The sequence below is a fragment of the Dromaius novaehollandiae genome, chromosome Z (genome assembly GCF_036370855.1).
Source record: "Dromaius novaehollandiae isolate bDroNov1 chromosome Z, bDroNov1.hap1, whole genome shotgun sequence".
Lineage (NCBI taxonomy): Eukaryota > Metazoa > Chordata > Aves > Casuariiformes > Dromaiidae > Dromaius > Dromaius novaehollandiae.
The window spans coordinates 25157670-25185068 of record NC_088132.1 but is presented as its reverse complement, the minus strand read 5'-3'; the positions used below and the strand labels follow the sequence as shown (position 1 = coordinate 25185068).

Here is a 27399-nt window from a genome sequence, read left to right as displayed (position 1 = left end):
AGAAGGTGACCCGGGGAAGGTGCCCCAGAGAAGGCGCCCCGGGGAAGGTGCCCCGGGGAAGGTGCCCCAGAGAAGGTGCCCCAGAGAAGGTGCCCCAGGGAAGGCGCCCCGGGGAAGGTGCCCCAGAGAAGGTGCCCCAGAGAAGGTGACCCGGGGAAGGTGCCCCAGAGAAGGCGCCCGGGGGAAGGTGCCCCGGGGAAGGTGCCCCAGAGAAGGTGCCCCAGAGAAGGTGCCCCAGGGAAGGCGCCCCGGGGAAGGTGCCCCAGAGAAGGTGCCCCAGAGAAGGTGACCCGGGGAAGGTGCCCCAGAGAAGGCGCCCCGGGGAAGGTGCCCCGGGGAAGGTGCCCCAGAGAAGGTGCCCCAGAGAAGGTGCCCCAGGGAAGGCGCCCCGGGGAAGGTGCCCCAGAGAAGGTGCCCCAGAGAAGGTGCCCCGGGGAAGGTGCCCCAGAGAAGGTGCCCCAGAGAAGGTGCCCCAGGGAAGGCGCCCCGGGGAAGGTGCCCCAGAGAAGGTGCCCCAGAGAAGGTGCCCCGGGGAAGGTGCCCCAGAGAAGGTGCCCCAGAGAAGGCGCCCCGGGGAAGGTGCCCCAGAGAAGGTGCCCCGGGGAAGGTGCCCCGGGGAAGGTGCCCCAGAGAAGGTGCCCCGGGGAAGGTGCCCCAGAGAAGGTGCCCCAGAGAAGGTGCCCAGAGAAGGTGCCCCGGGGAAGGTGCCCCAGAGAAGGCGCCCCGGGGAAGGTGCCCCAGGGAAGGTGCCCCGGGGAAGGTGCCCCAGAGAAGGCGCCCCGGGGAAGGTGCCCCGGGGAAGGTGCCCCAGAGAAGGTGCCCCAGAGAAGGTGCCCCGGGGAAGGTGCCCCGGGGAAGGTGCCCCAGAGAAGGTGCCCCAGAGAAGGTGACCCGGGGAAGGTGCCCCGGGGAAGGTGCCCCAGAGAAGGTGCCCCAGAGAAGGTGCCCCAGGGAAGGCGCCCCGGGGAAGGTGCCCCAGAGAAGGCACCCCGGGGAAGGTGCCCCGGGGAAGGTGCCCCAGAGAAGGTGCCCCGGGGAAGGTGCCCCAGAGAAGGTGCCCCGGGGGAAGGTGCCCCAGAGAAGGCGCCCCGGGGAAGGTGCCCCAGGGAAGGTGCCCCGGGGAAGGTGCCCCAGAGAAGGCACCCCGGGGAAGGTGCCCCGGGGAAGGTGCCCCAGAGAAGGTGCCCCAGAGAAGGTGCCCCGGGGAAGGTGCCCCGGGGAAGGTGCCCCGGACGGTGTCCGAGGGAAGGTGCCCCAGAGAAGGTGCCCCGGGGAAGGTGCCCCGGGGAAGGTGCCCCAGAGAAGGTGCCCCGGGGAAGGTGCCCCAGGGAAGGTGCCCCGGGGAAGGTGCCCCAGAGAAGGTGCCCTGGGGAAGGTGCCCCAGAGAAGGTGCCCCAGAGAAGGTGCCCCGGGGAAGGTGCCCCAGGGAAGGTGCCCCGGGGAAGGTGCCCCAGAGGAGGTGCCCCGGGTGCTGCGCCGCCGCCTTTCCGAAACAGCCGCCCGGCCACCGCTCTCACCCCGGCCACAGCGAGTGCTTTCCTACCGCAGCTGGTCATGAATGTCAGCTCAAAAACAAAGCTTAAATAAGCCTATTGGGGGAAAAATAGGAACATTTCTTCTCTGCGTAGTCAAACAGAAATGTCCTAGCTACCAACAATGCTTTTGCTTAAAAGTGGCTGGTTTTTGCTTTTAAGGGGGAAGAAAAAATCGTTTTGATTACTCTGAACAAAGACCATCTGAAAAACATAACCTTAGAGTGCACTTGAAATGACATTTTCGTTTGTTTGCTAGTTTTTCGTTCAACCCCAGAACTGAATAATTACTCACCAGTTCTGCTTCTGGCTCAAGTGGGGAAATATGTGCAATTTGCAAGCTAAAATGGCATCTAAGTAGTACTTAGTGTGCATCTTGTGAAATTATCTGTTACTTCGCATGCGAGTTAGCATGAAAGTTGCTTGTTCACATACCAAAAATTCATCGACACATCTATTGCCCTTAAGATGCTAATATCTAGCATATGAAAAACACATATGCTCTTCACATGCATGCCTTCACATGGTATGTCCTATAAATTGTGTAGCAATGATATGAAAGACACCTTTAAAAAGTGAAAAATCATCTAAACTGTCTGTTCTGACTTCTTCTACAAAGTAATCAGGAAAATTTCCTGAAAGGAAACATTTCTCCTTCTTTACTTGTTATTTTCCCTTTATAACCACGGGCTGCTGCCACCACTAGAGGGAAACAATAAATAATGTGCCTGCGAGAGCAACAGAAGCGCCATTAATTTGTCTGAACTAAATAAAAGAAAGACTTACTTGTTTATTTGTTCCCCTCCTCCCCATTCCCTTGTTTATTTTTGTAATGGGAATAGCTTTATGGCCGGACCATAATAAGGCCAGAGGAAATGTAATTGGGGCCAGGTAGCGGCAAATACCGCGGGGGCCCCTGCAGCGTTATGGAGCAGTAACTCCAGCTCGCGGCAGCCCCTGTCCTGGCCGGGGCAGACGCTGAGCCTCCAAACTTGGCGATTTCTGGGTGCTGCCTCTCATGCCCAGCTTAAAAATTGGCAGGGCTCACCCTGCTGCTTGCATATGGCCAAGGATATTCCTTCTTTCTATTAATGGCAAGCACGTGTTCACCGGGAAGGGGAGTCTCCCGGTCGCGGTGCGGTGCCCGGGAAGGAGGCAGGGAACTGCGAGGTGAAGCAGCCACCTGGGAGCCACAAATGCTCGAAACATGGGGAAAGGCACTGACACTGCCTCACCGGGGCCGTGCGCTGCTTGACAACGCCGCCGCTGCCCTTCTGCTCTCCACCTGGAGCGGTCCGCGGCAGAAGTCGCCCCCTTAACCTCCAGCCGTTACTGCAGATGAGGGTGGCGGCTGCAGCTGCGACTCCTCAAAGGGTTTTACAAAGCGGAGTGGGAGGATGATACCAACATCCGTCTTTGTCAAAGAGGGAAAACTGAGAAGTTTATGAAGTTGCAAAGAAAGTCAGTAGTGCTGCTAGGGCAAAATCAGCTCATTCGAGCATGGGGTATGCAAGCACAGCAATTTGGATACGGTTTTATTCAGAAAGTTTGAGATGGGGTCAAAGCAAGGATGTCCGAGCGGCTGGGGCACCAGCGCAGGGGTGCAGGATATTTGCTCAGCGTCTTGCTCCGCACCAGGTCTCCTGGGAGAGTTTGGGCTAACCATGCAGGTCGCCCACACGGCGAGGGGTCCAAGCAACCTCCAGGGCACCACGCTTGAGGGAACAAGCCCTGGTAGCAGGCTGAGATGGAGCGCGTGAACCTCCATACAACGAGGCTGGGAACGTCACCGACACACGTAGCCCCACAGCCTCGGCACGAGGCAGCGTTCACACCGCACACTCGGCTCTCATGTGGCACATCTGCTCGCAGTTTCACAGGCCGTAAAAATATAGCAACGGTGCCTGCTACCTTCAACATACAGCTGCGGTCAGATCAGGTAGGGAGGCTGGGAAGCTCTGGCGAGGGACCGCGTGGTGGTGAGGCGTATCTTGGCGGCAGCGCAGCGCCCGGGGAGCTGCCAGGCAGAGTGGACGTAGGCATCTACAGTCAAGACACTGCGACCTTCTTGGAAAACGCAGCTAAATGATTCCTCAAACACAAAGGAACCTGAGTGATTTCATGAAATATGTATGTAACATTTACTGTGGACATCATTATTTTCTGTATCTGAAAGACAGCCTGTGGGTCAATGCCCGCTGGAGAAAGGCATGTTTGTCTTCATACTGCGGTTCTGAACTCTGTTGGTTAAAAAATCTAAAAATGCAGTTATAAATGCAAGAGAAAACCGAAAAATGAACTCTTTGCACTGGGATCAGGTATTATTTGCATCCTTCAATGAAAAACTAGCAACACTCGCCGCTCTTTCCCTGGCAGCAATAGTTCATGGGTTTTTTTCTGCTTAAACACTTAACAAATGATATCTTCTGGCATATACGGAAAAGAAAGAAAAAATACACGGCAAAATCTTCCGAGATTCATGGCTGTGCTTTCATTTGAGAAATGGAAGCACACCTTTCTCAGGACAGGAGAAGCAGTACTATTTCTTTAACACGTAGAGTTTCTGCAAAGCCTCAGTATAGATGATGGGCTCTGCACTAGCAATAAGGAAAAAAAGTGCAGGCCTTATCCTTACCCATTTCTGTTGTGTTCAGCCGGACCACAGCTTAAAGTTGGTTTCTATAGCCTTTGCAAATGTGACACTAACGAGTTAGCTTGGTAGGATGTGACCTGCAGAATAGCTAAATGTGAGAGCAAACGCCTGCCTACGCTAGGAACTATTTCTCCAGGAGGAGCAGGGGACAGCTGTGCCTTTTTAGGGAGCTATTTAAACATCTCTGGCCTTAGTTGATTTTAAGTTCATTGGGCCATCTAGTGTAATCAGCGTATGAGATGAAGAGTTGGTGACTCTTGTACCATTCTGCTGTGCTAAGGGATCATTCAGAGCATCCTTTTTTGTGTGTACAAACCTGAGCAAAGGATGAGCTGGGGAACAGGACTTGCTCCACTCTGTTCAGGGGGTGGCTGGTATCTGTTATTTAGCCTACGGTGAATACAGCACACTGCTCTAAGCTTCACTTTCCTTTAGTTTATGCAATGCTTTATCTCCACTCTCAGAGGCAGTCTTAAACCAAATCTCCGTAACTTACGTCCTGCCAATAATGTCTTGCTTTTTAAGATCATGAAGAATGTGCCGGTTAGAAGAATGTGAAGGAGGAACGAACATGTATCTTTTAAAGGCGAACAACAACATAAACTGAATTGCAATAATAAATTGCAACAAGAGAATTGATTCAAGGGACAGACTTTATAACTCAGCAATTACAAGCATTTATACTATGCTCAAGTTCTGCAACCAAAATGTATTTTATAGCCTACATTAGCAAGTTGTACTCTACAGTATGAGCATACAGCAGAACAGATGGTATTAAGGACTTGACCTTCACACTACACATTTTGGGCATTTATTATGGACTAGCTCTGGTCCAGTCCCATGGATTGAATATCCGTTGCATGTAGTAGGTGCATTACCTAAGCACATCTTCTGTTTTATTTAAAAGCAATGCAGTTGTGCACTCCAACGCTACGCCACAATGCAAAGCAAAATGCAGAAAGTGGAGATGACTGAGGGACCCAGACAGCTCACTCTTGCTCTCAACTAAAATGCTGATGATGCACCCGCTGGCTTTCAAAACGGAGCATTTATTAAAAGGCAGCTTTGCACATACACAGGTAGGCCTGCTTGAAAGCTCTTCCTGAACTAATGTTTTTGAAAAAAATATGAAAAGAAGCCATGAATAATGTCACAATATTTTCACAAGCTTGCTTATGCAAACGCCTGTGTGTGCATTATTTTGTGAATGTAAATCATCAAATTAACCACCTGAGCAATCTGGTACATTTTCACACACAAAAGCATTTATCCAAAGGTTTTGTAACGTATACGTTTGAAGTACTGTTTGTGCAAAAGCTGAGACCTGTAATCTGTACACAGAAAAGGTGATAATCAAAAACTGATTGCACAGATGTTCACATGTAAGCACGATCCACATACTGATCAGAAGAGTGGTGTTAATGAGAGAAATCTTATATAGTAAAACAACCCCAGTAAATCTAATGGTGAAACTTTGCACGGTTCTGTCTTTATAGCCCCACGTTGTCCTATCGTTTCTTCCTTCCTTCCTCCTCAAAAATAAAAGCCCAGGGAACAATTTCTCTAGAAATGTAGTGTACTATAATGAGAGTTAACACTGCCTGCAGCTGGCTGGAATTGATATTCTTTACCAAATATCACAGGATTTGGGCTACTTACAGCTATGGACCTTGGCCAGCGTGGTGATAGGTTTTGATTTGTTTTAACTGGGGGCTGAGATCAGATTCCAGCCACCATTTTAATGCCTCCAGGTCCTAGGAAGCAAAACACCCCTTGCATTTTAAAATTGTACCTTTAAGACAAAATATGAGAAGAGCCGCCACTGATATTTTCATCTGGGTTTTACAGAATTTCTGGGTATATCTTTAGGTAATTGCTAAGGGACAGTTTTAATCAGAAATAAAAGCAAGAATGCAGTCATAAACTCATTTCTTTGGAAGTAAGATAGCTAATTACAGAGGAAAAGCATGGGGCAAACTTCTTTTTGCATTTTTAACTGTGGTCTTTACTCATAAGCTATAAACCTATTAAGCTAAGTTATAAATAATTCAGTAATTGATCCCAAACCAACAAAAGCCTTTGTATTCTTTTTAATAGCCATGGGAGGAGACTGACAAAAATCAGACTGGTAATGCACTCATGATTATTCAGTAGGGTTTTTTCAAGCTTGCGAATTCTGTGTTCGCTTGTGCACACTATGCCTGCATCTACTCATTGCAGTGAAACTGCTAATTGTAACTTGAGATTTACTGACAACTTACCCAAAGGCTCTCAAATTTTCAGCCTGGCTTACATACCCTTGATAGTCTAACAACTGCGCTCACATTGGGAGTTTGTACTGCTTTAAATGGATAGTTCTTGGATAAAATTTTAACATAGTATTCTAGCAAAATGTTACAAAAGCATTTCTTACTGCTGTTTTCCAAGATAAAATGTTAAGTAGCAGAATTCCTATGCCGAACAGTTTAAATGAACCCTTCTATTAAGAACACTAGCCTACAAAGAAGTTTTGTTTCGATTCTGTTTTCTCTCGTTTGCATGACTTCCGCTGATAAGCTCGCTGATGAAAATACAAAACAGCTTTATTTCATGCACACATAATTTTGCATAATTTGGTAATAACTTGCATATAATTCTCAAAACCTCAGCATACAATTCCTCAGTGTGTAATTAGTGGTCCTCCTGTGGGAGTTTTTGTTTTAAGGAAATCTACTTCTAGTGTGTTTCAGAGCTGCTTAGATAGGGGACATTTTCATGCCTAAGCTTTGAAAAATTAAAAAGTGAGGAAAAACATACTAAAGGAGATGTGACTCTGTACTTGCTACCAAGCATGAGAAGAAAGCAGTTCAGGATAGTCTACTTAAGCACAAAATAATAAAAATGTCACTGAAGCAGCTGCTTTGATTTATCAAGCTAGTAAATCTGGTAATAAAGTTACATGAAACGCTGCAAGAATTTTGAATCTGGAGAAAGATCCCCTAAAATAATGCCATACATATTAAGCAGTGTTTACAAATCTCTGCAATGGCTGCACCCCAGCTCCCTGGGGAACAGATAAGTTCTGTGCGTTTCTGACATGTTGCTGCGTGCTGTGGTCTTCACTGTACATCTTCGCTAGCCAGCTTGCCATGTTTTTCCTCTCTCCTCCAAAGTCATACACAGAAAAAGATGAGGGTTAATGTAAACACAAGGCCTCTTTATTTTGTTTCAACAGTACATAAGTTCCCATTTAGCACAATCAAAAACAAGCAGAACAGTGCAAACCACATATACCGTTATTCCAAAAATATTGTTCCTCCTTTAAAATGTACATGAGCACAACAGGAAGGAGGAACTCCACAATGTAACTCCAGATAGGTATTTTTCACGAAAAAAGGAACCAGACCCTACACACAACAGGTGATAAGCAGACAACCAAGGACCAGACTGGTAAAGCTCACGCCAGGGAGATGTCAAGTCTCCCTTGGGGAAAGAAGGTTGTCTCGAAGCAAGGGTTGACAGAGTTCCTGCCACAACCTTCCTCAGCTAAGGTCTATGTGCAACTGCTTTTTAAAAGCTTCATCGCTAAGAGCCTTTAAAGGAATGTCTAATGCAGCTCAGAAGCCACAAGGTCAAGTAAGACATGGAGGCTGAAGCCTTCAGTTGCTGCCAGCGCTAGTTCCTTCCACTGACAGCTCATCTCCAGGGAGTTTTTGTATCTAAATGCGCCTAGGACCATTTGGGTAAGCAAAGCCTTTGGCGACTTAAGTGCAGACCAAGATAAAACATTTTTATGTACATGTCAGCTACTCACAGTTCACATCCTAGTCTTGCCTGAATTTAATTGTTACTGGCTGACTCAAGTCATTAAACCAAATCACTGAGCGCAAGAGCTGCGCAAACACAGTAGCAGCTTCTTGATGCAGACAAATCCTTTGAGTTGAAGCATTAGGTGGACGGGTGTAAGATCCTGTATCAGATATATATGGGTATAAGATAATTGAGGCTTACCTTGCTCCCAACTGTACTCATTCAGAATTGTTATTTTCAAATTAAAATGAATGGTATGAGAAATCAGGAACTAAAGCCGAATTAAATCTAATACACAAGTCTGAATCCTGACCGGGGAGTCTAGGTACGACTACCGCATTTCTTTTCACAAGACTGACACTGCCAAAGCCAGAGGGGATCCCACTGGTCAGAGCAAATTCTGATTCAGTGAAATTTCCAAGAAAAAGCTTCCACTGAGATTTCCAGGAAACTGCCCTCCGAAAAAAATGCTCAGCTTTTTGAGCTTTTTTTTTTTTTTGAGCTTCAAACAACAGATGATGTCCTTTTCACTGCCCAACGTGTGCGTGTGCATGCGCATGTGTGTGCAGATGTGCAGAGCCTTGCAGATGTGATTTGCTAGCTTCTCTGTTGAGAGAAGCAGAAGTCCTTGCTCGTGCAGTACAAGCGTTTAAAAAAACTTTTGACCAAATTCTTAGTACCCAGAAGTTCAGTATTAGACATATGCTCATGTAATTTAAAATGTGCTGTGTTCTCTGCAGTGTTCTGAGGTTCAGAATGATCTGCTTTTTAAAACAGCTTATTTTCGGGAACTCCGGTCACATTAGTTATCTGTGTTCTTGTGTGGGACTCAGTCATCCCTGCACCACAAGGAGCACGGCAGGAAAGGATATTACGCATATAGATGACTGTTTCCCTTCAGAAATCTGTTCAGCTGTTGGGCCTCGATGACTTGGAGAAGGAATGGTGTCCCTGATTTAACTGAATGTTTCTTGAAAAAGTTTTTTTTTTTCTTTAACATTGTATTTCCCACCTAGAATTTCATCCTCTTTTTCATATGAGCTCCTCTGATCTAGCTTCTTTCTATTTTGCATTATTTTGTATTCTGCTACCACCCTTCTCTTGTCTACCTCTCTCTTTTAACCTTTCCGAATTAAATTTTTTCCAGGCCCTTCTCAAATTCTCAAAATCCCTTGACTTTTTTGAAGTGTCTTCTAGTAGTGCACCATCATTTTAGAGATGCATTGGCCACAACTACACACAGGGCTGCAGGTAAGGCAGCACCATGTATTGTATTAAAAACTATTCACCTTGTCATCTGTTATGGATTATTTCTGGAAATGCTTAAAACAACATTTTAAACATCTTGTCTGAGCAATGTTGTTAATATCTTATTTTTAAAGCTGGGATACTCTTGGAGAAAACTCAGGCTTTTTATTTTTCAAAATAACATGTGTATTCTTGTTTAGTGTATAAACAAGAATGGTTATATTCTTGTTTGCTCAGTAGAATGGTAGATGTTTAGCAAGAATGATTTGGCTTTTGTTAATCTGCATTGCATAACCATGATTAAAGTAAAAACCTATCTCTCTTTAAGTATTTTTTAATTAAAACATTACTATTCATGTCAGCTTTCATAAAACCATTATACTTTTCGTCCAGGAGTGTATAATCAGGCACAGACTTTTAAGCAGGGTCATTTTAACATTTCTTCTTCTGGCAGAAATTCTACTTATAATAATGAGAATGTTCAGTACAGTGAACAAATACACATTTTTTTCCCTACAAAGCTTTCTGTTTGCAAAAAACCACAGAATAAATACAAACATTAGGCCAAGGCAACATTTTAAAGTGCAGAACTCCACTTGCCACACATGAATAATTCAAATAATGCTGCATAATGCACAGGCGATACTTAGTACCATTTCATTAATAATCAAAAACTAAAGTGACACAATGAGATCAACATACAAAAATAATTCAAATAGATTCCATTTATAATAAATAAGTGCTGGTCTGAACATAGAGCACATTAAGTATATTGTCCCAACAAGCAAGCTTTCCAAACTACCCTTTTTTTTTTCCTCTTTGTCTGAATGGCGTGCTGACATCGAACACAAAGACACATTAAAAAACAAAGATCCCATCCACAATTCGGCAAGAGAACTAATGGGGAGTGACATCTGGAAACAGTTGGGTGTACATTTTTCCAGAGGTTTTATCTTACACTGGTATTTTGAGGGCCAGATGCTTAGCTAAAGTCAATGGTGCTATGTCGATTTATACTGACTGGAAAAAAGCCCTATCTTTTCTTCTACTTACTCATCTCCCCTTAGCATTTTGTTGCCTTATTTTCACATTTTTTCGAAAGAGGAAGGAAGAAAAAAGGAGATTGCTTTGATTTATCGTCTGCTAATCAGTTTTGTGCCAATGAGGATGGCAGGAAAAGAGTGGAAGGCCTAGCCTCCATGAGCATTTTGATTAGAGGCAGTAGTGCCGTTTTGAAGTGAATTCCCCAATCATGCTCACTTAGTGAACATTGGTTCAGTTTGCAGAGTGGTTTTGATGCAGAAGGATTTCATTGCATTTGGAGGAGACTACACTGGAGGCTCAGATGCCTGCCAAGTGCACTCTAACCTCCAACAGAGCCATTCAGAGTCTGAACCAATTACTTAGCCTGCTTCAAACCACACGTGCAGTGGCGACATGTATCCAGGGAATTGGACTAATATAGTCAGAAGCCGTATACAGGGTAGGTGTATCAGTCTCAGCAGTAACTTCTTTCATCTACGGATCCACTCCTACTGCACCAAATAACTTGACAATGTACACACAGTCAGAGTCTCCCAAGGATTAATACTTCCAAGCGGGATCCTCAGTGACTTTCTCAAAATTGTTTCTGAAAAGCCTTGCCACTATATCCTCTGTATCACAAAGGATCCCCTGGAACCTTAAAATTTTGGGCATAAGCCATCTTCCACCCAACCAGTTTATGGGAGCACCTCAGAGGACCCCACTTCAGGCATTACAATCATGGTCCATTCAACTCTATTCAAGATGCTGCTGCTGAAAGTACCTTCCAGTTTGTTTGTTATATGGCTACGTTAATTCCTCCACTGGCTTCCTCTCACATCAAATTCACACTTATTTTTCTGAGCCACTAAGCACCTCAGTGTTTAGTACGATGCTATTCAACTTAGTCCTTGCTCCTCCCTTTCCTGGGCATTGCATGATGCTGTGCAGAGCACACAGTACTACCTGCAGTTACTCCTCCAGCTAAGATTCTTGAAAAGCTGATTCTCCAGTTCTGAGTAATGACCACATACGAGTAAAGCTAAAATCAGTTACCTAAGTTCCTACCTTGTGCCTGAATTTAATTAGAATCAAACTGCTCGTTACACAGCCAATATTCAAATTCAAAATTCTTTGGCAGCAGTTATTCTAGGGAGTCCCTTTGTAACCTGGCCAGCAGGAGGTAGTGTTGAGCTTGTTAAAGGCTTTTTTATATTCCCAGTTTGCAAAAAAGCAATCCTTCCCTCCCCCCAAATCTTTTATGAAGAGCTGAATCCCATTCTTAACTACAAAAAAGCAGGAAAGCAATAAAAATCAGGCACAGTTTGGACTACCACTAAAATAAAAGTGTTGATTTAATTCATAACTCTGGAAGCAAAGTAGTGTGGCACAAACTTATATAGCATGCTGTGCAATCTTTCTCCATCCCAGAATACATTCCTGCAGGAAAGCCAAAGCTGAAAACCACGCAACTTCCTAAAAATAGTTTCCAACAGTAACCAGAAGGATTAAAACATGAGTACCACAGTTCTTTGGTTCTGGAATGTGAAATATGGTCAATTAAATCCATGTCAAAAATTGTGAGGAAAAATGCTCTCTGAATCAGGAAATGAAGTCAAAGAACTGAAGATTGTATCTGCCAAGAAATTTTGTTACTTGGAGGAGATTGGGACATATGAAAACCAGAACTGTTAGGAAAAGCACTCTGACTGAATGTGAAAATCTTAATCCTTAAACCTTAACTCCTAAGACCTTAGGAATGATTAAATATAATGGATACTAAGACTATACTTGAGCACACATATGGCACAGTGCAGTGACATGCGAAGAGATCTGAGCTAGCTCTAAATGAGCAAGCAGCGTTGCTGCATCAGAGTGGTGTCTGCAAGCCAATATACCATGCTCTTCAGCAGGGCTACTCAGCTTAGGCAAAACACCGCACTAGACAGACTATACTGCCTTCAGTGCATAAGCTAGCTTGAATACTTCTACATGGTTCTATACTGTCCCATGTAGGCCTAACCTTAATTGCACATAAGCTCCGAATATGCTTTTAAAATCAGATCAAAATTTTAGTGATATTGGGCCAACCATCCTCTGGGAAGTAAACATGAAGGGAAACTTTCATGCAGTTACCTCCCCCATTTCACTAACATGAGGAAGTCTTGCACCTTTACACCATCAGGCAGAGAGGTAAAAGTGTGAAACAAAGCTCAATGCAATCAAAGGAATTTGAAGCAGGCCTTAAAATCATATTCGATACATGATTATGGTAACTCTGTACAACGTTGTCTCTATTGGCACTGAAATTCAAGCTTATACCCTTTGTGTTGCAAAAACAGTAATCGAGCAACAGGAAGCAACCTCCCAACTAATCCTCCAAGGAAAAAAAGTCTCAGATAAAAAATAGGGAAGTATGCTTTTTTTAAGAGAGGAAGTCACACAGACTTCCAAAATAAAAATGGCAATTTTGTTTTACCTGGAATTGTAGAGGGCTGCAATTATGATTCCTTCAGTGGCGAAAGACACAAAAGGGCACTTTAAAGCTGAGCTGCTGCTTTCTCTAACAAGAAATTCCATCTCAAGTCAACAGTGGTAGCAGCCAGGGACAATCCATTTCTAGGGTTTTGTTTTTAAAAAAAAAAAAAAAACTCATTTCTCTTATAGAAAGGTGAAGGGACATCATATCATCCATAGTCTCAATAGTTAGAAGAAAAAGAACTTGGGAAGGTTCTGCAGGAGGTTAAACTAGATGAAGCACTCCCTCCGGCCTAAAAAAAAAAAAAACCCTATTCATTTATTTATCACAGAGTAGCCCATACAGATGTCCTAGTGCCTGTTTCTGACTTAACACAAGTTTCGTTCAGCTGTCACTCCCCCAAAGCTAATTCAGTGGAACCGGTACAAAAATGATCAGGTTGATTACTTCTGGTCTTAAGAACAAAACCGAGGAGATACAGAGTTTCAGTTCATAGAATCACAGAACAATACAGCCCTTGGGCTCTCCCAGCTTGGACCTATTTGACCAACCATGCATTTTTCACATGGCTCATCCACCAGCCCTCTTCCATCTAAGTACTAATGACAAGTGTTAACTCTTTGAGAATAAGGACTCTTATTTATTTATAAATACACACTTCTTATTTTATTTCTATTAAAAAAATAACGTTTTAAATGGAATCATCATTTTAAAAATCAAGCACCTAAAGAAAACCAGAAAATGTTTTAAATGCCCCAAAATGCCACTAAGTTTATATTATCACATACTCAGTGATAATATTAAGGAAATTGCACTCTTCCATGACATTCAGTATTTGCAAAATAGATTTACCAGTACTGGGTTGTTTGGTTTCTTGAAATTAAAATGCTTAAGAGACAAGGAAAGTTTCATTGGTCATCTTAATACTTCCTACATTATTAATAAAAGGAACAGCAGCTGTCCTATCAGTGCATACACGCTATTTTCATAGAGAAATTTAAATGCCTTTTTCCTCTTAGAACTGCGACAGTTTTGGTAAAGTAACTCTTTAAAGGTCTAACAAATTTTCTAACATTTGCAAGTTTTGAAACATTAAACAAAAAATGAGGTGTCATTCCTGATGATCAGGCACTGTGTTTAACCAATCTTTTCCAAATCAGATGCAGAATGATCAGTGGAATGCTCTGCAGAAGAGAAATGGATTTATACCGAACTTGAAAAAGGAACCACTTGCTTTCCAGACACATATACTTCAGAAATATTCCGATCATCACCTGAAATAACACAGTCAAAAGAGAAATTCGCACATAAATCTATGCACCAATCTAGTTACTGAAAATGATGTCATCCTGAGTTTTGGAATATATATTTTCAGTGACTGTTTACTATGACTGAGAAACTTTATTTGGAGAGGAACTGTTAGGGCTACCATAAAGATCAATGGACATTAAAGTACCCATGCTTTTTTGAAGAAATAAAAAAGGGCCTGCATTCAGCTTTTGCAATAATGTCATGGATTTTCTATGTATTTAGAAGATTCAAAACTTGAAATTACATGTGTACAGAAAATGCATTGCTGCACAGATCTATCTGAACTAACTAAAGTACCAGCCACTAGTAAAGGTGTGTTAGGACATTGCTTTGCCTGAGCTAACTTCTCAAAAAAAAAAAAAAGCTTAAGTAGAGAACCACACAGACTCCAAAACCTCTGCATAGCACTATGATGTGCAGCACAGCCCTTGGTCCAGACAATGTCCTATAAAGAATATCTAATCTCTTAAAGAGTTTTTTTAAGGCTTTTTTGCTTGGGAGTAAAAACCACAACAGCAATTGGTCTGCAAAAGTACTTTGTTCTGAAAACAAATCTGACAGTTAAACTTAGTGCATCTGATAATGTTAAACCGCGTATTTTACTAGGTCCCAAAGGACAAAAGTTGCACTACTTAATTCTTACTCAATATTTATAAATAAATGTAAAGTAATCTCCACACCAGCTTAGAAGATTTTTGACATATGAAACAAAAACAGAATTTTGTGTGGGGTGACGATCAAAACATACCTAGATACAGAAACTTCTGGAGGGTATCCTGAAAAAAAAATCAGAGAAAATGAAATTCAGAAAGCAGTATCTGCTATCCCAAATCAATTACTTGAAGTGTGAAATAGTTGGTAAAAATAGTTTTCCTAAATATGCTTAATCAAAATCAAAAGTTAATCAAAAGTTAATTTGCATGTTTTCTAATAATTAATTTTCAGTAAGGAGGCTATATGTCTCAGGATGAAAATACTGTACAACTTTGACAGTAGTTAAACAAATATATGCCTACAACGTAATACTCCCCCCCCCACCATGTTCAGAGCTCTCAAATTCATTTATTGCTACTGAAAAATAGCACAAAGCTGTAAGTATTTTTATAGTCCTGAGAACTACTAATTTGGCTGAAAAGTTTTGACTGATAATGGAATTTTTTTTTTCCAGAATGATTCCATTTAGGAAAAAAAACATTTACAATTCAAAGGGCTTAATCTAACCCAGATTACTCTGACTGAATGAGGTTAAGGAACAATTACCTGACCAGTTATGCCAGCATTTCTAAGTGAATGATGGCCTTCACAACAGAGGCAGCAATAAGCAGTCTAGCCACATCAGTAAATTCAAGCAACTGTCCTTCCTCACCTTTTTTAATCACAGAAAGGTTTTGTTTGAAAAGCTGTCCCTACTGCATAATACCAATAGTGCTTATATATTCACACGAAACCTGTGTTTTTAATTCAAATTAGCTACCCTGAGTTTTTGTTTCAATTTACAACAGCAATGAAGTCAAGGCAACCTGTACTTTGACTGGGAACAGGTTCTTCAGTATAAATTCAAAATGTTAACTGAAACTGAATTGCTCTTTCTTGGCTGCTATTTGTCACTGCAATTGGCTGCTATTTGTCACTGCAATTGGCTGACTCCAGTTGCCAACTTGAGCTATTAAAACGTACATTAAAATGTTATATGCATTTTTCCTCATAGGGGAATAAGACTGTCCTTGTGGTTAATACGATCCTGACAATAGTACTGTACTTCTTGGGTCACAACACAGACAGCAGTAGTGCAATACACCTGATTCCTATCAATGGGATAACCTTGAAGAGGCTGCAATAATTCTGGTTATATCACAGCCCTTTACCATGTTATTTTCAGTGATTTGTTCAGTCATTAACCCTGTTCTGATTACCTCAAAAGCATCAGCAGAGAACAAGTCAAAAGGACTGTCTGAAGCCTTTGTGTTGATTAGCAGTGCGTCAAATTCTTTGCCAACTTCGAAGTTTCCAATCACATCTTCTAGTCCTAGAACTGAGAAACAAAATAAGCTCACAAACAGATTTTCAATGCAAGCCTTTTTCCACTATATGGAAGCATCTGGCAACTTATTTGAGATGTCCATAAGAAAAACTACAAGAGTTTAGATTGTAACAAGGAAAAGCCTGAAAATAATTATAACAGTGAATATGCTGGCATCTGAGTTCTTAAGTAACTTTTCAGTAAAAATATGTATCTTTTGATGGAATGATGAAGGGCATCTGCTAAGGGTAAGAGAAATCTGAATAACAATTTGAACCCCATTTTAATTTTTGTTCTTTGAATGTTCTCCCTTAGCTTTGAGTCATGTGCAGATCTGATACATAAACTACTAATTTTTTAAAGTAGAATAATAATTGCTTCCATTGCAAAATCCTGGAAGTTCCAAAAGGGCCAATGAAAGGAAGTCAGAGCAATAGTAAGGTATATAATAACGCTCACCTTGCCAAAGCAGGTAACACAGTTGCTTAAGCAACTTTGACGGTTTGCATAGTAACATATAATAGTAATAAATAAGGTGTGTTTATTGTTATTTGAGAGTGTAATAAAGGGTAATTAGTAAGAAAAGGACCAATAAGATGAGATAAAAAAAAATCTCCAAATCTGAAGCTCCCACACTCAGCTGTAAGGCTTGTCTCATAGTAGAAAACTCTATTATTTAGCTCTACTATTTCAGGCTTCATCATAACCTCTAGATCTCAGGTCCACAAACACTGCAAATCTACAGTTTCGTCACAAATAAATGGATGCTTCCAAGTGCCTGGAACAGCTAAAGAGATGCCTTTATATCTCCACTGAAATAACTTAGGATATTTTTACATTGTACAAAGTATCTGAATGTGAAATCAACATTTTCAACGCTCAGGAATTAAATTAGGTTATCAAAGGGGATAATATTTGCACATAATTCGTTCACTTGTTTTTAGATTGCACTTGGCTGACAAATGAACTTCAGTCTTTAACAAACCTCCTGTGTGACAGGAACTTCACAATACCATAAAGATATTTAAACTCTTCATAATGGTGAAATACTAGCTCTTACTACTTAGCAGTTTCAACTGAAATGACCTCATATTCTTTTCGGTTGTGAGCAGAATGCAATTTTTAGATTAAACACAAGAGGGTGACAAGTGTTCAGGAGTCTCAGCAAAGCAAATTATTCCAACAAAAATTCTGTCACATGTAAATTTCTCAAAACTCTACTCGTCTAGGCTACTGGCCGGGTATATCAGCAATTTATATTCTACCCCCTTTCTGAAAGTAATTCAGTAAGGATAAAATACTTCAAAATCAATATATAAAATAAATACATGATAGTACTGTAAACTCCAGAACCCAGATAAAATAAACACAGAGTATTAGGGAGGGGAAGAAACCACGCAAGAGTTTGGGATTTTGAAAACTTTTCCTTTCTGCATCTGAATTTACTTACTCTAACCTTTGATTAGCACAGTATTTATTCTGGGAAACGGAACTCTGCTTTTATGTCTCCTGCCCATTTTCTTACTGTCTTCTCTATTTCCCCATTATACCCTCTAGAAATTCAGCTGCACACCTGAGAAAAGCTACTTGATGAAATTTTCATTACATCTTTCAAGTTTCCATTAATACTTTTAGTTTCCATTACCAGTGTTTTTTCACAAGAACAACAAAGTTACACTGAAAAGGCTTAGGACCAGTTCTTTAGTCGGTAGTGGGTGCATTTCCGCTAACTGAAACAATTATAAATTTTTGCCTGTGTGTGGATTTGCTTTCTGCAAAATCATACGAAGTCCAATAAAACTTTGCTAATTGTATAAAAATTGAGTATTTGTGAATACCGATCATGACAAAATATGTCAGTGAACCAGAGTATCAGATATGATGACTATATTCTGCAGATGCAACTGCATCTTAAATAATCATGATGCATATGCTGTTTAAACTTCGTGCTTTTGTCTGAGGGGTGATTTGCATCATGTTTTGCTCTGCTGGAAAGACATTGATAAGCCGCCTCACCTAGGGCTCAAAAGAAGAAACAAATTAAGCAGCAGATGACAAATATGACGCATAATTTTATAGTAATTGCACTGCTTTTTTTTAACTGTTGGTTGTTGAGAAAACAAAGTCTTTCCAATTGGTGTGATAAACATAAAACCAGCAGGGACGACAAGTCTGAGGATTTTCTCAAATAAAATGTAAAGCCCTGAAAAATCATTAAGATTCTATTATTAACTTGTCAACATTAACATGAATGCTTTTCTGAAATCAGCCTGGTATTGTTGAGAGACTGAAAGAAATTTCTAACCAGCACGTATATTATTAGACTTAGTCCTGGCATCAGAAAATCTGTGAGTTCAGCCACCTTTAAAAGACAATATAAAAAAGTAAAGACAGGGACACAATATCAAAAAGAGCTGTAGTTGTCTATGTACATTCTAGAGAAATTTCTTCTTACCTTGGCTTCCTCCTAGGGTTGCTAATCGAAAAGCCTCTTTAAGAGTTAGTCCTGTTTCATTCACTTTATTAACTTGAAGGGTATTAGCTGCCATCATTGTTTTCCTGATAGCATCAAGCATGGAAGCTGAATATCCACCAGCAATATCTAGAAGAGATCAGAATCTTAGAAAGAAGCTTTGGGAATAATTCTCTGGATCAAAGTATTCTGAGCTTTAGTTAAATGTTACAATGGGGCAGATGCGGTAAGCATGAGAAGTTTTATTGCTAAGCACTGTTTTTCAACATATAATTCCTAATAAAGGTGCCCTTGCATACAAGGTCAGGTAAACAGAAAGGCAACATAGGATAACAGAAACGTGAAAATATGCACTTCAGACCCTGCTTATTCTCATGACAGGAACATGACTTCATTCATTCATTCTTGTATTTTTTAACATTTTTTGACCAGCGCTAGGTTTGAAGTAGTGAAAACAAAGAAAATCAGGTCTATGGGTTGGAATCATGCTGACTTTAAAATATAAACATGTGAAATGTTTTTGTATCTTCCGATTGTTTCTAAAATAGACTAGTTCTATAGCAAACTACAAACCTGTGCCAAGGCCAAGCTTCACATTGTGTTTCAGAACCTTTTGTACATCTAAGATACCACTGCACAACCTAGATTGGAATAAGAAACATATCTTGTATGATACATACAGTAGAAAGTTTATTCCTACAATTCAGTAAGAGTAGGGCTTTAGAGCAGCTCTCAGAATGCACGTGACATATTAGGCAACAATGACGCAGCATTTGCTTTCATAAACCTGAATTACGTTTCTTAATCACTGAAAGTAAAGCAAAATTTTGTAATAGAAAATTCCTCCAGTTTTATAGTTATCTGCTGAAAAACAGGCCTTAATATATTTGGGAAGAAAATCCAAACGTGATGTAAAATACACCTCAAGAAATGCGAGTTCATTTCATGAGGCTCTGGTAAGTTATCGCAAACAGATACTGATTACATTAAAGGCAAAATCAGTGCTAACGTTTAGCACACTATTTTGGCTGGCCTCCTGTCCGCTTAACAGATTCCTTAAAATGGATCCAGTCATGTCATAAAACTACAAGAATTCCCAAAAACGTACATATACTCTTAGAGGAATGGAAGATAACTAGAATCTGTCACTGACAGAAGAGTCATAAGAAACTACAGTTTAAAGAAAGAAACATTCCTATATGTATTATTATACTCAAAGATCTCTAGTCAGTCTAAAGCATACCATGCAGAAGTGGAATATGAAGAGTCATCCTCGATCCAATACATCAGGCTACTTCTGGTGGAACAAACTGGCCTATATCCAACCTTGTGATTGTAGGCTGGACTGAGGGTGCCATGTGAACAACAGCTTTATCTAAAACAGTACAGTTAAGGTTTTTTTTTTTTTACTTACGAAAAATTTGAACTGGGGCAATGTGAAATTGCAGCTCCACGAAGGTTAAAAAGTTTCAGTTCTTCTTCAGAAAGATAACAGGCATGGGCCATCACTGTCTAAAGAGAAAGAAAATCACTGATTTAACTCTACACTGGATTTACTTCAGTGCTTGTGAATGAATTTTTGTTGCATTGCTTTGAATAGCCCAAAGGGTACCTGTTACCATCAAGAGAAACGAATGCAGTAACAGTCTCTTGAAATCAACTGGGAAGAAACTATCATTAACTTCAGTAAGCCTTAAATCAGACCTTAAGAGACATATCACTCCCCTTGCATTTTTTCATTTCCTTCTATAAAACGATAAGATGCTAACTCTTGCCCTGACTGTGACTGTCACATAAGAGCTGCAAGGAACAAGAGCAAGAATTCCCCAGTTGCTGTAGCGCTGTAGTAACCTTATGATGTGTATTTTATGGCTACTACGGAGATTAAGTATCGGGGTTAGGAGCGTATCAGGTACAACAGAAGATGTATACACCCTTAGCTTGTTTCCCGTGGTCTCTCTGAAGTTCTGCACCACACAGATTTCATCTGGAATATTCTCTGATTAATACAGGTTAATTTATTATAGCAATGGTTAACAACTTTTCCTTCTTGGCTTACATGGTTGATTTTAAAGATAAGTTCACAAGCAGTATACACAAAACATAGGAGGATAAGATAGTATCATTTAATAGGACATATGCTAGTTACTCCCAGACAAATCTACTTTGATTTATCTAATACGCCAAATGCCTACTCAGAGAGAGGGATATGACAGGGAAAGGGCTCTATTAGGCCTTGCAATCTGGTGATATAAATCAGAATTGCACAAGGACTGCTCTCACAGAACATCCCCTGATGGCACTATACCTACTATATCTTGCCCTCTCTCAAGCTCAAATGCAACTGAAAATCCAATGACAGTAGTCACATGTTAAGATAAGCAAATGCATATATTATCTGTTGAACCAGATCTCTGTAGACCTCTACTTTTTTTTTTTTTCAAAAACAAAGGGAAGTATTTCAGCATTAAAACATATTTCAACATTAAAAACGTTTAATTTGATGTCTTAGGTTTTCGGAAGGGAAGGGAAGAGTCCTGTTGTTTTGTTATGCTTCTCTTTAAAACAATACTTTCTCAAAGCAAGGAGTATGGCATCAGAAAGCACTGGTAACCCTGATTTTTAGTGACAATTTCTAGTGCTATAAAAGTGATATAAAAGTTTGACAGAATTGGGACCCATGTTCTCTCTACCACATTTATGCAACAACTTAGCATGCAAAATACTGTGCAATAAAATAAAAGTTAGTATCAGGTACATACTTAAGTAGTCTCTATTGACTTCTCAAGTAAAAAGGACTATAAGTATGTAATTTGCAGGGGTAGATTTTCAAAGGCAGAAATGGGAGTTCGATATCCAGTTCTCATGGAGCTTCCAACTGTCCTTTGTGTCTCTGAAAATTCTCTCCTAAAATTTTAAATCAGTTTAACTGTTTAAGCAATCTGACTGTAGTTAGATGTTTATAAAATTTCTCTGGCATGGGCTTTCTGATATCTAATAAGGCATGACCTCACACTCCAACCTCTACTTAGTGTGGGCAGGTGTAAGATCTGCCTGCCTTTATCTAGCCAGCTTAAAACTTCAATGAATTTCAATTTTTCAGGCCACTATGCCTCTTTCAATATTTGGTAAAATCAGCTAATGAGGTCAGAATGTTTTGGGGTAGTAGGAACAGTCAACTGTCTGTCACACACAGAATACAACAGGATAAGCTACTTTTCCATAGGAAACTGCTGAAAAAAATATCTTCAGGAAGCACCAACATGTGGGAACATTGTAATACAAGGTTAACTGGGTACTGCTCAAGAATAACCAGCTGCAACATTACTAGCTTTACCTTACCTCCTTCTCATCCTACTGCCTCCAATCCTCTTTGGAGTCCTTGGAAATTGGATCAGGTAGCATAAAGTGTCTTTAGTGCTCATCTTTCCTAAAATACTTAGGGAAAGCATGGGCTTGTCTAAAGCTGCAATACCTTTCCAATACCATGACCAACACCTATGTAATAGAGAACGTAAGCCTGATTTCTTTCCCCTAGATGTCACTATGTCTCCTGACCTAGACAAAAGAATACACTTCTCAGGCAACTACAATTCACCAACATATTCTCAATTTGGATAAACCTGTGGAAGGTTCTATGCAACTACCTTGCTGGTAAGCAGTTTGTTTTTATCATACACATCACTGTAATTCTGATAGGCAGGAAACAGGTTCTCCACAGCTTTGATTTCTTCTTCATTCTCACTTATGTGACTCTGCAATAGGAAAATATACAGGGATGAGTATCTGCTTATGTTTAGCTTTATATAACGATAAACCTGACATTACAACCTTCTGAGCAATCTAGTGGTTCCAAATGCATAATGATGGCTAGATATTAGCCTTTATTAAATCTATATTTAGATCCAGCCCTCAAATGTTTCTACTTCCATCAGAGAGATCTGCAGGATCCAAAAGAGTAGCTGTTTTATTCCCTTAAAATTGATATGGAAAGGAATGCTTGGGCATCCCAGTACTATGGTGACATAAAGACCCACTTGCTATTTGGCAAATGTTAAAATAATAAACAAAAAAAGTACATACAACTGCAAGATAAAAGATATCAGCCCACCACAGTGTGCACCCTGGGAGCAGGGCAACATAAAGGGTAACTGCTCCACATATCTTCACATAGACTGAGTAGTTCCTGGTATAAGCAAAAATCTGGCTCATCCTGTGCTGTCACTGGAGCATGTACTACTTGTATTTTGAAAATGCCCTGCCTCATAATGATAAATAATCTTAATGTAGGGTAGGTTTAGTACACTATATACTTAGAACTGTGTAACCAAAAAAGAAACATCTCAAAATTTTAACAGACCTATAAGCTTTTTTTAACCAGAGAAACTTTATCACACAGTAAATCCTACATCTATGTTGACAAAGTTAAATATGATACAAAGGTACCTAATTCTTTTATCTACTGAAATCTGCTTTATGCAGGAACAGCAGAAGGCTGGGAGACAGAGGTAAAAAGCTTGGAATAGGGGAGAGAAACCTTTAGCAACCTAAAGGTTGCTCTAATCTCCAATACTTGCTGTTGCCTCCTAGTAACCACATGTTGGGAGTTGCTGAAATGTGGAGCCTTCCAGCTACAAGATGTCTCATTTCCTGTGCAGGTCACAGTGATCTGGTAGAGGACAACTAGTAATTTCAGAGGAATTTAAAAGACAGAAGTTTAAAAGTTAAGAATGTAGTTTAAGTGTTTTGCCGAAATTACGAAAACTGCCTGGTCTGTATGCTTTCTATGCACAACATATAAATTATATAGAGAACTTTCAGAATTTACCTGTACATGGAGATCATGAGCCTGGGCAAAATTGCCAAGAGCACGCAGCAAATCCTCTGAGCAGGAAGGGCCAAAGCGAGGAGTTACTATGGGCTGTACCCTTGGATACTGCAAATATCAAAAAGACATGCTTGAGATTGCACATATGTATCAGTAACCATAATAAAGAGCAGAATGAATGACGAGCATTTACACAACAATTAAGTTTTGTCTGTATGGCTCATTCCTTGCTGCATCCTTCGCTGCTGACATGAATAAATAATCTGTACAGTCATTTTCTGACTTTTATTAGAAACTTCATCATAGGAATAGAGAATCAGTTTGTTTTTTTTTTTTACTAAAATCATTAAAATTGTTTTCAGAAAAGAAGCTTTTTTATTAGAACTCTTTTCTTAATTCACTGAGATTTTACCAGACTTCAACAGAAGCACCGAATGCTTTCTCAATTTGCTGATGAAGTCAAGTAGGCATTAAGAGAGATGAGTCAGATGAATGAACAGACTTCTTCCTGAGTCCTGCTTCCATGAGCCTCAAAGAGAGAGTCCACAAGGAGAGGAAATGATGCAAAACTGCATATTCTGTAAAAACAAACGCCTTTTCATTGCTTGATCTTCTCCGCCCATGATAACAACAAATCTGTCCTTACACTCCATAGACAGGAAGATTAGATAGGCCCAGATATGCTATGCAACCAGAAAACAGTGGAAAAGATATCTAAACCACAGCTGCAGTTGTTTACTTTACACTTTGACTTCTGGATGACAGTTTTCATAAAAAAATAGACAACTGCATTATTCCGCCCGCAAATACAGGCAATACTGCTTGTCACTGTGCATCTACTAGAAGGAAGTACGTGATACCTTGCTTTGCAATTTTTTTATCGCACCTCCCAGATAGAGGATTTCAGGAGAGTACTCCACTAATTACTCCAATTTAGGCACTAGACTCTAGGCTTCTATTCTTGAAAACCTTGAGATACAAATGTTAACAAATTAAGCCACAGAAAACAGAAGGCTGATGAAAAAAGAATCCCTGCTTCTAATATAGGAGTGTCGACCTGTACCTGCAGAATTTCTTTAGAAACACACTTGAATGCATGTGCTGATCCAAAATACTAACTTGGTAATGGAATAGTAACTGAACCGTAAAGACATCTGTTTTTGTTGGTGAGAAGACCTTCTTTTATTAGTGTGCTTAGATAAACCACAGACGGATGTATTGACTTCCACCTTTCTTTAACAGAAAATTGTCCCTTGTAGAAAGCAGAGCACTTTGAAGTGAATAAAGAATATTCACAGAACATTATTCTGTTGTGCTCTGACCACACAAAACTGAATTTATATGGCTACAAAACCATTTCTCAACAATCTGGCTAGCAGAACAGTTTGTGCATACTGAGAATTGCTGTTAGAAAGGCTTATTTTTATTGATTAGTCACTAAGCCAATAAAGTTTGTCAGTGGGGTTAGTAATTCCATATATCCACATAGCATTTTCTGAATACTAAAGTGAATACAAAGGAGAACTCTACTTACTTTCTTTTCTAGCAGTTCTTTAACAAACCTGAAAAGGATGGAAAAAAAATTACTATAATTGTCATATATTTTACAAATTAAGAAAAATACAGAAAATATTTACTTAGGCATTTTATTAAGCATTTCAGACATATATCAGTCTTGCACAGAAACCTGGGCCAGATTCTCAGATGAAATAAAAAGACAAAACACACTGAAGTTAGGAGAACTGCAGCAAATTATGCCAGTTGTGAATTTGACCCTAAATATGCAGAATTTTTTGATTTGCAATAATTAACCTTAGACATGTGGTAATTACTCTGAGTTCTCAGTGGAAACCAAACATGTTATATTAAATTCACTGAAAACATAATTGTATGCTACAGCAGCAACATTAGAGAAAAACACTTTAGTTTGTCTGTACATGAATTTAAATCACAGCATTAAATATATTCTATCATTTAAAGTCCTATTTTTAAAAGATGCTGCAATATTTCATACCTCCTTTGCAATAGTTGCATATGTTGAGACTTAAACTTATAGGTCTCTATTCCTCCTTTATTTAAAGGATCCTTGATTTTCCAGAAGTGCTTACATTAATGTCAGTGCATAAACTATCTACCTCATGGAAAATACTGTATAGTTTCACATACTTTGTTGAATAAAATCAGTACCCCAGGGACTCTCTACAAAAACTCTCAAATAGTCAATACGGGTAATACAGATGAGCAAACAAAACTTTCTCTGACTTTGAAGAGAAGGAATGCCCTGAAAACTTGTATGTTACATGTATACAAAGAACTCTCGAAAGCTAGCATGAAAAGGGTTCCAGACAGGGCCTCTGTGAATTTTTTTTATGTCACACTTTATTTTCAAATATGTTATTTTGGTCATAACAAACACTGGATCAAACATGGATCACTGTTAAATAACTTTAGGTAGAAAGAAAATAATGCTAGATTCATAGTATTGAAGCTGGTACCAGATCACCTGCTGGAAATGAGAGACCCAAGCTTAATTTCTGCCTATGACCAATGTAATTTGAACCCACCATTGCCTAACTTGGAAAGCCAAAAGGCAATGTGAATTAGGTTTCTGTCTGTCTGTCTTTCCTTTTAATGATTCACATGATATAAAAGTTAATTCTGTTCACTGGAACACAAACTAGAACATAAGCGTCGCTCTCTCAGATGATCATCCAAAACCTCAGGTCGGTTATTTTCATTCTTTTTCTCATTCATTAGAAGTATCAACATTGTTTTGAAACTGAAAGCCTTAGCGTTCACTCTCGCATACTCTCTCTCCCTCTATATATATACACACACAAGCTGGGTACTCTACACCTTGTTGGTTCATATACCTCTCTAAAAAGAAGGATGCTCAGGTTCAAACCACTGCTGTCTGTAGGGGAAGAATAGATTTGAACATGGGTCTTCCTCTTTCCACATGACTGCTCTTACAAGCAGGATATAATGTATTTTAGATTTCAATTATCTAACTTTATAGTGATCCTCCTCTCAGAAGAGGGGTAGGTTCAAATTCTTAATTTGAATTTAGATTGAACATACAAAGTACTTGAAATTGTGTATTATCCCCATACACAAGACATAAATATTTCCATAGGTTGACCGTGAGCTACTGAAATCAGTGTAATCAATTCTGTGACACTGTGTTAGGTCACATCTCTTAGGTTCTTTTAAAAAAAAAAAAGCAGAAAGGAAGAGCTTTTTCATCCTTCTTCAATGTATTGGTGAGGTTCAGGCATGATGAAAGTGAATTCTGCCTACGTGCACAGCTCTCTTCTCTAGGACAGCCGCGGAACACCTGTTGCACACTCTCTTCCAAAGCTGTGGAACACTTGCTGTTAACATAACCACAGGAGAATGGAGTGGCGACACAAGACCAGTATTTAAAGGAAAGCTATTCAAATCATTCTGAAGCTTTTAAAAAAATCAGAACTTCTGACACAGACACTGACAAGAATCAGAAGTTCTGACACTTTCAGGACTATTCAGCAGGACTCACTGTATTAAGAAAAAAGTAGCTTTGAGACAAAGGAGAAACAAAAGTTAGTACAATATAAACAACTTCAAACGCTTTAAAAATAGCTGTAAAAATAGATGCCATTAATCCATGACACTTTGTAACTTTAAATAAGTTTTACTGGCATTCTTCTAGCGTAACTTGCAAAAATAAGGTAGCAATTTCACACAGGTAACAGTAATATAAGTATCTGGTGGCATGTATTTATTTTTTGAGCATGATAGCTGAAATATTTAAATTATTCCCAAGAGCAAGTTTTTATGTCTGCCTAAGCATTTTCCAAGCACGGACGAGAAAGATGAGGCCTAAGACAGCAGCAGGCTTTCATACCCTAATCTTGGCTTCTCCTCTGACCTATAATAAATCCACAGGGTATATAGTCTCTTTTCTTTCATTCACTTAGTTGCAAGTTACAGTAATTTCACAGGTGTTATGCTAGAGCAAGAAAGAACTGGAGCACGTTTAAAATGGGGTATATGAAAGCTGA

General features: G+C 40.1%; 1 protein-coding gene across 1 annotated transcript in view; it reads right to left on the bottom strand.

Moving 5' to 3' along the window:
• Positions 1-7360: 7360 nt before the first annotated feature.
• Positions 7361-27399, bottom strand: part of LOC112981857 (guanine deaminase) — a 32763-nt gene continuing 12724 nt past the window's right edge. The window contains 9 exon segments of the mRNA XM_026097822.2: positions 7361-13998; positions 14784-14811; positions 15949-16067; positions 18511-18657; positions 19102-19169; positions 19943-20040; positions 22176-22283; positions 23357-23464; positions 24891-24918. Of these exon segments, the coding sequence (XP_025953607.2) occupies positions 13928-13998; positions 14784-14811; positions 15949-16067; positions 18511-18657; positions 19102-19169; positions 19943-20040; positions 22176-22283; positions 23357-23464; positions 24891-24918 (775 nt within the window). The 3' untranslated portion in view covers positions 7361-13927.